This window comes from Oncorhynchus masou, chromosome 13 (genome assembly GCF_036934945.1).
Source record: "Oncorhynchus masou masou isolate Uvic2021 chromosome 13, UVic_Omas_1.1, whole genome shotgun sequence".
NCBI classification, from domain to species: domain Eukaryota; kingdom Metazoa; phylum Chordata; class Actinopteri; order Salmoniformes; family Salmonidae; genus Oncorhynchus; species Oncorhynchus masou.
In genome coordinates, this window is record NC_088224.1 from 63,975,705 (window position 1) to 63,986,309 (window position 10,605).

Here is a 10,605-nt window from a genome sequence, read left to right on the forward strand (position 1 = left end):
TGGTTATAGTGTGTCTTGTCTATTACATCTTACCGGCTTCCTCTGTCACCCTCACAGACAGCTCTTAGCCTATAAAAAGATATGGGGGCTTTAGCCTGCTAAACTAGCTCATTAGTAAGACATTAAAAAGCTGTTAACATGGTAGATAGTGTTGGGTCTTAAGTGACCATAAGGCCCTTCTAAAGCTCTAAGCCTTTCACATGCATGCCGCACCATCAACCTGGCACCCTATTCCCTATATAGCATACTACTTTTGACCATGGTCCATAGGGTGCCATTTGGATAATAAAAATGTTTGGCTAGTTCACTCAAACAAAACAACATACATCTTTGGTTATACTCCAACCTTCTATGTTGTTGATGTGTGACAGCTAGCTACCTAGCTAACTTTGCTACAACGTGGTATTTCATTGATTTCTTGACATAAACATACTTTAAAGCAACCAGGAATGTTAAGTGTGTTGATTCTAGTAGCAACTAAGTTACTTAAGGTTAATTGATGGAACCATGTTGCTAATTTTTGATGCTAATGTTAGCAAGCTAAAGTGCTAAAATAGATATTGTGTGGGAGATAGGGATATAGGCTCCTCGTCAGAAGTTGTGCACTATATAGGTAATAGGGTGCCATATTGGACCCGCTTCCATGGCTGGTTAGTGGGGTAGAGTACTGACAACAACAAAAAATTCTTTACCTTTCCTCTAACACACAGTAATCACCAGCTCCCTATTCCCAGGTGGTTATGTAAATACAGGACATGATAAGGAGACAATAAAAACAAGTGCTTTAGACAGCTCGGCATTTAGCTCATTCTGAGTTCACTCCCATAAATAACACCTGACCTAGTGATATCTACCTTCACCACAAAACAAGACATGATCAAACCTCGCTGTTGGATTATAGGGCTGTCACATGCTACACTAGATAAACCACTCATCACATGTAATTAGGATCATTCTCTGACTGCAGAGAGTAGACCCCAAAGTGGAGGATCCAAGAGGAGTGTGTGTGTGTGTGTACATGTGCATGCGAGTGTGTGGAACACAGAGAAAGAGAAAGTTCTGCAGTTCGTGTGGTAATATCTAGGCTAACTCCCGAGGAGACACACTGCATTTTATATTTTATATTTAAATGGAAATGACATCACGGTACAGTGCAGCGGAACTGTCAGGAGGAGTCACACTTGTTTTCTCTCTGGGGATTGTCAAAAGAAGCACCTTGAACAGCTACAATCTAGTTCTTCAGAGTTCTTCATTTGGGTGGTTTCTCTCATGGTATAGGATTTCTGACGTTCAGTTGCAATCTTTAAAACATTGATACAGTGATGCACGACTAGCACAACTAAATCTCCAGAGTTGTCTATGTAGCTAGCTACATTCCTAACATTCACTACGACATACACAATAAACTTTTCAGCAACAACTTTTGTTAACTCTTTTTTAAAAACATGAATAGGATTTGCAACAACTAAGCAGAGAAGGCAAATGAATGTAACTTCACAATAGTAAACACAGTATAATAGCGTAGCTGCCCTGCGTTCATAAGCACATATATGCGCACATTATGGTCCTGTGTGGCTCATTTGGTAGAGCAAGGCACTTGCGAACGCCAGAGTTTGCTCTAGATAAGAGCGTCTGCTAAATGACTAAAATGTGAAATGTAAATATATCAACTTTTCCAAGGGCGCTAGATGTCTTGGAGCGATCGAAAACGTGAAGGGTTCTGGTTCATAAGGTTGCAGGTCCGAAGACCACCACGGACAAGCTCCCACTACCTCTCCGTTTCGTAACAGTAGCTATGAGGTAAAGTAGATCAGGGACATATGTCTGCTGTCACTTCACAGCTTTGGCTGTTCCTCCCTGAGAGAAGTTTTTACAGAGTCAGTGTCTTCCTTTCAGAGACACACAAAAGAAGGTAGAACAACATCCGTGATAAAGCTCTAGATTGTTAAGAAGAGCACGCTCAGTATGCCTTCATATAGGATTATCAGCGTTTCCACTCCATCAACTAACAGGTATGAGGAGATGAGCTTCCCTTTCCCATCAGCCACCTGTCAGTCAGCAGGAAATAATCATTAAAGCCTAATGAACCGCTCCACCACACAACTGTACCGCTGACATAGCGGGTGTGTGTGTGTGTGTGTGTGTGTGTGCTCCACAGGCCTGTGATCTGACTGTAGGAATGCTCCACTATGGCCCTGAGGCAGAGGACACTCTGTTCAGTTGGATTTAACACGGATGACTTGCTCACTGATCAACTGGTAATTTGCAGGTGTGTGTAGGTGTGTGAGAGGATTAAGTGGTGTATCATCCAGGAGCTATAGGACATAGCCTGCTGGTACTGGCACCCAAAATATCACTGGATGGCTGCTTCCCAAATGGAACTGTATTCCCAGCATAGTGCACTAGTTTCGACCAGCGCCCTATAGGGCCTGGTCAAAAGTAGAGCACTATATAGGAAGATGTTTGTGTTTCAGAGAAAGGTAGTTTTACATGACTCTGTTCAAAAGACTTACTGTATCTCTCAGAGTTCCTCCCTATTTCCTCACTCCCCCCTGCTCTTTATCTAATCTGTTTATATTAGAGAAATCAATCCCCTTCATTCTAGTTCAGTCCTTTACTAGTGGGTACCTCTGGAGGTAGAAGCCCTGGGGTTGGAGGTGTGTGTGTGTTCATGTGTGAGTGTGTGTGTGTGTGTGTGTGTGTGTGTGTACGTGTGAGTGTGTGAGCCCTGGGGTTTCAAGGACAACTGTCAGGAGACAGAGGCCTGTGAACTCATGGTAATGAAGGCAGCTCAGCCTGTAAACAGCATGGGAGGATGTCACTGGAATACATTACAATACATAACTGTCTCCCCGGGCCAGAGGGCTCGGGCTCTCTCAGACACACACACACACACGGCCCACCTGGCTGTGTACAGACTGAAGAGCAGAAACGACAGCAGGAAGACACAGGAAAGCTGTGTGTGTGTGTGTGTGTGTGTGTGTAGACCTGCTGCCAGAGTGAACACTGAATTATACTGGATCACCCACTATACTACCTACCTGAACAACTCAAACCAAATGTTGTCTTTTTCAATTCCAACAGGGCTGAGTAGAAATTTTCACACAGTGACTTTCTAGACTGGCTGGGTGAAACTGGTATAAACCAAGTGCAGAGAAGAATACCCTTACAGACTACTGTTAGGAGGGAAGTGTATTCACTGACATTATCAGTACACATACCTACCAGGGTGCTAAAGTTGTGGTTATTTCTTGTTTTCATCGTGAATCTCTCTCATTCCTATACCCTCCTTCCCCCCTTCCTGCTTTTCCCTCCTTCCCTCCCGGCTTTTCCCTCCTTCCCTCCCGGCTTTTCCCTCCTTCCCTCCCGGCTTTCCCCTCCTTCTCCCCTGCTTTCCCCTCCTTCCCCCTGCTTTCCCCTCCTTCCCCCCTGCTTTCCCCTCCTGGCTTTCCCCTCCTTCCCTCCCGGCTTTCCCCTCCTTCCCTCCCGGCTTTCCCCTCCTTCCCTCCCGGCTTTCCCCTCCTTCTCTCCCGGCTTTCCCCTCCTTCCCCCCTGCTTTCCCCTCCTTCCCCCTGCTTTCCCCTCCTGGCTTTCCCCTCCTTCCCTCCCGGCTTTCCCCTCCTTCCCTCCCGGCTTTCCCCTCCTTCTCTCCCGGCTTTCCCCTCCTTCCCCCCTGCTTTCCCCTTCTTTCCTCCCTGCGTCCTTGCTTGTCCTTCTGCTTCTCTTCCTCCCTAGCAAACATTTGTCTGGGATCTGAGGCGAAAATTGGTTAAAAAAAACGTTCATGTGAAAATGAAGCTCAGAGTCAGGGAGTCGGCACTTTGAGGGCGAAAGGGAACGGGGTAAGGAGGGAGCGATAGAGTGAGAGAGAAGGAAAGCTCAGACAGGAATGAGATTGTTTTCAGGTCAGTGAGTCTGAGTTTTAGAGAGAGAAAGAGATAAAGAGAGAGAGCTGCTAGGAAGTTAAACAGGGCCAGAAGCCCTCATCATACAGACACTAAAAACTCTCCTACTGTTGATGGTCGAGGACAGTACCATGCCAAACAGAGCATAGACACTTGAACATTCAGTTTGTGCCTAGGCGATACAGTACCAAACAGAGCAGAGACAGTTAAGCTGCTATTCCAAGGTTGGGATCTGTTAGGATGTTATGTTTGCGTTCCAAATGGCACCCTTTTCCCTATTTAATGCACCACTTTTGACCAGAGCCCTATTGGGACTGGTCAAATGTAGTGATTTATATAGTGAATATGTGGTATTCCAGTGTTAGGACCAGCGGTGATGTTAAACTATCAGTTCCTTCTCTACATTCCAGCGCTGGGTTCAGACTGAGCACATGATGTATGCATTATGATGTCTGCAAATTCCCTTGCTGACTGAGACCCTCACCACTCCTGTGCTTACCCCCCCCAAAATGACAGTACCTTGGAGAGATCTCTGAAGTTGCCCGGCAGGGTGAGGTCCAGCTCCTCGGACTCGTAGTTTGTGAGAACCCAGGGAAACACGGCGTACTGGTTCAGATCATTGTAGGTCCTCCCTACAGACAGACAGACAGACAGAGACAGACATAAGTCTGTTAGATTAGTTATGTGAGAGAAAAGAGGAGGGGATGAGGTGGTGCAGGGGAGGATGTGTGAGGGATGAGATCTGCGGAATACAGGGGAGAACTGTGGGGTACACACAAGGATTAGGTTACTTTGGTGACCCAGCATGCAACATTCCACCAGAGCATTCCATCAGACTCTTCTCAGGTCAGCTTCCTGTTTCTGACAGAGTAACTTCCTGTCTGGGAGGACGACACAGCCGCTAATATAGTCCTCAGTCTGCTCTCTGTGTGGAGGCCTTAGTGTGTGTGTGTGCCTCTGACCCTATTACGGAGGCTGAGTCACTGGCTTGCTAGTGCTCTCCCATGCCGTCCCTAAGAGGGGTGCATCACGTCGTTCCAGGCTTTTTTCCCCGCTATACTCGACTTGAGTGGGTTGAGTCACTGACGTTTTCTCCCTGTCTGGTCTTGCACCCCCTCGGGCTTGTGTGGTGGGGGAGATCTTTGTGATCTGTACTCAGGGCAGTAGCAGTGCATGGGTAAATTCACTGGGGAAGCCAAGCCAGGGGAGAAAAAGCCATATTACAACCTGTGTTGTGATAATAGTATTGTTTGCTCTATAGCCTGTTAGTTCATATGCATGGCGACCGTGATATATAGGCCTAAGGTTGAAACAATAAAAAGACACAATTATATTTTTTCAACTTGAAATTTGATTACTTTTCCTAGAGTGACCCCAACATTAGAAAAAGTGAAACATTCCCTTTGTTCATATTTCCATGAAAGTACACCACCAGGGTACAATGATTGTATTAGGGTCATTTTTAACCTGGCAGTTGTCAAAAAATATACACACCACAAAAACCACAAAGACACACACAAACACACGAGAAATGTAGATGATGTGTGCTACTGATTGAACAAAGCTAAAACTTTCTTGACATGTGCAGCATCTCCCCTCCACGACCCCGCACATGACTCAATGTAACGTCTGCTTTGAGAGTCGGGAAGCAAGTTCAGGGAGTGAGTGTTTTAATAAATAAACAAAACAGTGAACATGAAACACAAACAATGCACCGACATGAAAACAGAGTCAATAACACCTGAGGAAAGAACCAAGGGGAGTGACAGATATAGGGAAGATAATCAAGGAGGTCATGGAGTCCAGGTGAGTGTCATGAGGTGCACGAGACGATGGTGACAAGCATGCAGGATAATCAGCAGCCTGATGACCTAGAGGCCGGAGAGGGAGTATACGCCCATGGTTAGGCGCGAAGGGGTCTCCTGACGTGGTATATATGAAGTGTGTGTGTGTAGTGTGTATACTGTACGTAGTGTGTGTAGTGTCTATATGTAGTCTGTGGTGTATGTAATTACAGAGATATAGAACTGTTCTCCTAGTCACCGTGTTGTCATTGAGCACGCCTCATGTGACACCACCAGGCTAGTCTGCTGATTGGACATCCTATGGTGGTTACCATGGATACTTCAGCCATGGCAGTGCCCACATGCAGATGTGAGAGCTTAGTTTTCCCCTTCAGTGGGAAAAACACTAACTCAGCCATGAGAACCATTTATTTTATTTTTTATTTTACCTTTATTTAACCAGGCAAGTCAGTTAAGAACAAATTCTTATTTTCAATAACGGCCTAGGAACAGTGGGTTAACTGCCTGTTCAGGGGCAGAACGACAGATTTGTACCTTGTCGGGGTTTGAACCTGCAACCTTCCGGTTACTAGACCAACGCTCTAACCACTAGGCTACCCTGCCGCCCCATGAGGAGTTCCTCATCATTCCAAGTTGCCACAAGTCCTCTCTAATTTACACTGCTATGGACTGGTCCAATCAGAAGACACTGTTATGGGCTGGTCCAATCAGAAGACACTGTTATGGGCTGGTCCAATCAGAAGACACTGTTATGGGCTGGTCCAATCAGAAGACACTGCTATGGGCTGGTCCAAACAGAAGACACTGCTATGGGCTGTCCAATCAATAAGCACTGTTATGGGCTGGTCCAATCAGAAGACACCACTATTAGCTGGTCCAATCAGAATGCACTATTATGAGCCGGTCCAATCAGAGAACAGAGCTATGGGTGTGATGGTGTGATATCAACAACTTATTATAAAGCAATATTACAAACTAGCAGCAAACCCACAACAGCCAGTCAAACAGGACAGGAGACCACTATCAGCACTGACACAATCGTTTTAATAAACTAAACCTATTTTAAATGATGCATTAAATCACAAATTTCAATTAAATCCAAGGTACTGCAAGATAGACATTCAAAACCCTTTTACTTAGTTTAGTGTGAGATGATGTGCAGCAGTGTGATAGGTGTTTGGTTTGAAGTGAGTTTTGTTTGGTTTGTAGACTAAGAAGTTTCCATGCTGCACTCCAAGCTGACGGTTTAGAGTTTAAACAGCAATACATTTTTCTTCTAACAACACTATGGTGTCACACACACACACAAAACATGTACACACACACACACACACACACACACACACACACACACACACACACACACACACACACACACACACACACACACACACACACACACACACACACACACACACACACACACACACACACACACTGTACCTCAGTGAAAGATGAGGCTGCAACAAAGATAATGCTACAGCTATTTCATCTTTACAGAGCCATCAGTCACACAGCAGCACTCTGCTTCCTGAAACACATCCAAGCCAAAATCTACCAGCCTCCCATCCTCCCAGCCCCTCATCCTCCGAACCTCCTAGCCTCCCATCCTTCTAACCCCCCAGCCTCCCAGCCCCCTCCCAACCTCCTAGCCTCCCAACCCCCTCCCAACCTCCTAGCCTCCCATCTTTCTAACCCCCTAGCCTCCCATCCTTCTAACCCCCTAGCCTCCCATCCTTCCAACCCCCTAGCCTCCCAACCCCCTCCCAACCTCCTAGCCTCCCAACCCTCTCCCAACCTCCTAGCCTCCCATCCTTCTAACCCCTAGCCTCCCATCCCCCTCCCAACCTTCTAGCCTCCCATCCTTCCAACCCCCTAGCCTCCCAACCCCCTCCCAACCTCCTAGCCTCCCATCCTTCTAACCCCCTAGCCTCCCATCCTTCCAACCCCATAGCCTCCCATCCCCCTCCCAACCTCCTAGCCTCCCATCCTTCTAACCTCCTAGCCTCCCATCCCCCTAGCCTCCCATCCTTCCAACCCCATAGCCTCCCATCCCCCTAGCCTCCTAGCCCGCTAGCCTCCCAACCTCTCAGACTAGCCTCCCTGCTCTACTCTGCAATGTTCTGCTCTGTCCCCAACCTCTCGGCTCTGTGTGTCCCTGGGGGCTACCTTTACTTCCTCTGACAGAAACACGTCATACCCAAATAGGGATGTTAAAAATGCAAATGATAATGTACTAGATTAGTACACAGAAGTTCCCACAGCAAATACGATGGCTGCTGAGTGTTTAATGTAGTTTAATGAAAGGGTGGTTCTGCTGCTGCTGTGATGTATAGACAATCCTTAGGGTTGGATCTGGGTGTTGTGAATGGTACATTATGATGCTGGCTTAGGGTTAGAGTGGTTAAGGCGATTGTAAGTCACTCTGGATCAGAGATTCTGCTAAATGACCAAAATGTAAATGCAGAAAACGATGACACAATATGGTAGTGGGTTAGGGTAAGAGCAAGGTGTTGTGGATGTTACAGATCTAAAATCACACACATGCCCCGGGGTGATGCACACCGTTCATTCCCAGAGCTGCTGTAACAGACTGGGTTCGTACCCAAGTGTCCTGCATGTCACAAGACTGCATTAGCACACTGAGCTTAAGCCTAGGCATTCGCTTGGGGAGATAACTGTGTGAGTAGATTTAACTCTGCTGTAGCCTGTTCCTGTTCTTCGGTGAGGGTGTAAGAGGGAGAGGGGGGTCCTGTATGTGAGGGTGTATGGATGAGACAAGAGTGAGGGTTTAAGAGTGTAGGAGATAGATAGGGATGGCAGTGTGGTGTGGTGTGGGTAGATGTGTCAGTGCTATTCTAGGGTGGTGGTGTAGGGAAAAACAGAGGTGAGGGGGTGAGGTGGGTGTGAGGGTGCAGAGGGGAGACAAGGGTGGTGGTGTGGTGCATTGTGGGTAGAGTTCCAGCATGTTCTGAAGTGTCAGGATGATACACACACTCTGAAGTGTCAGAATGTTAATACCAGTAGAATAGTGTTTAATTAGAAGAGCACTGGCTGCACGTTAACACCTCTCTTCCTCTCCCAAACCACCCCTCCTCTCCTTCTTCTCTTCCCTCCACCCCCTCCTGTCTTCCACCCCACCTCCCTGACACTTTTGGCAGCTCAGGTCATTACCACACATTTTTAATGAATTTCCACCATGTTTTTCTGTCTGCCGTACATCTAATTAGGTGACAATAATGTATCGAACTCACGCCACAGATAAATATAAATATGCATGACTCTGCAGCGAGCGAGGGAGCGAGGGATGTGACACCCCACAGAGAGGAGTGGTGCGCCAGGCGCTCTCGTTCTCCAGTTAGTCACAGTTCAGATCAGAGAGGCGACAAAGACGTGTGCACACACACACACACACACACACACACACACACACACACACACACACACACACACACACACACACACACACACACACACACACACACACACACACACACACACACACACACACAACCCCTAATTATCCTGGAGGATGTGTGATCTTGCTTCCATTTTCCTTCTTTTCTTTCGTCAAATAAAAGTCCTATTCCTCCACATGAACAGTGAAGTGTAGGCTACCTACAGTACGAACAGTATTACTGCTTACGAGTGAACTGAACACCGAACAGAGCATCCTACTCCTTAAACAAAGACAACTTACCTGTAGGCCCTGAATGCGTGTTTTAACAGTCAACAACAACACACTACATTCATCTGCTCAACACAACAACATGGATCCCTCCAAGATGAGGGGGAGAGGGCATAGGAGAAAGGGAGAGGAGGGAAAAGAGGAGAGAGGAGGAGACTGAGAAAGGGGAGAGGAGGAAGGGATGCTGACCTGCGACGGTGTTGAGGAACATGAGGTACTCGAAGTTGGAGATCTCCCTCCTCTGCCAGCGCTGGGTCATGTTGGACGACTTGAAGAGCTGCCGGGGCGTCGCCATGGAGATACGCCTGCACAACAACAGAGGAAGAAAAACCTTAGGTTGTATCCAAAATGCCATCCATTTCCCTATGTAATGCACTACTTTTGAACAGGGCTCATTCAAACCAATGAGGTTTATGTAAGGGGTTTGAAAGTGTACTCAAGAAACCAACGTGTACAACCAGACAGACATTGACCAGCTAAAGACCAACACTCCCAGAAAGGCAATCATTCAGTCAGAGCTCAGAGCACCACACACTGGCACAGTGTGTCAACTTCATCCGCATGTGAAACTGGAGCATTCTACTGCCATGACCAAAGTGTCAGAGTCCTGCAGGCCTTGATGTGACTTCAACTCAACACATGGTGAGAAACAAGAGTTGGATGGAGGCTGTTTCTAAAAAACCTCTCACAGTCTTAATGTCAAGTTATAGGCCAAACCATAGTCTGGCAAACAATAGCTAATAATAGCTAAAACTACTAGCCAATCAATAGCTAACACCAATTGTTAACACTATACCAAACAATAGCTAACACTAGTTAACTGACTGATAACTAACACTAGAATAGCTAACAATACTAGCTAACACTAGCCAATAGCTAACACTAGCAGATTGCTAACACTAGCAGATTGCTAATACTAGTTGACAGATAACACTAGCTAACACTAGCCAGTCAATAGCTAACTCTAGCTAACTGATAGCTAACAATAGATGTGTGTTTTGTGGTAATTAATGACAGAGTGTAGGTAAGGTGAAGGGACTGTCATCCGTCTCCTTCTGTGTATTTTACTGTGGGGTCAGTGGTCAGAAATGCAGGCAGGTTGCAGTTCTGTGCTATAGACTTCACTTAGAGAATTAGATCAGTTCAGTCAGGGTCAATGACCACTCACTCCAATGACAGGAGCAATGGGATTTAGAATGTCTCTGCT

The 10,605-nt window shown here is 46.5% G+C and overlaps 1 protein-coding gene across 1 annotated transcript in view; it reads right to left on the reverse strand.

Moving 5' to 3' along the window:
* LOC135553390 (neurobeachin-like) overlaps positions 1-10,605 on the reverse strand; it is a 334,327-nt gene that overhangs the window by 55,588 nt on the left and 268,134 nt on the right. The window contains exons 45-46 of the mRNA XM_064985529.1: positions 9,588-9,703; positions 4,425-4,537 (exon numbers count right to left, since the gene is read on the reverse strand). Of these exons, the coding sequence (XP_064841601.1) occupies positions 4,425-4,537; positions 9,588-9,703 (229 nt within the window). The remainder of the gene's footprint in view (positions 1-4,424; positions 4,538-9,587; positions 9,704-10,605) is intronic.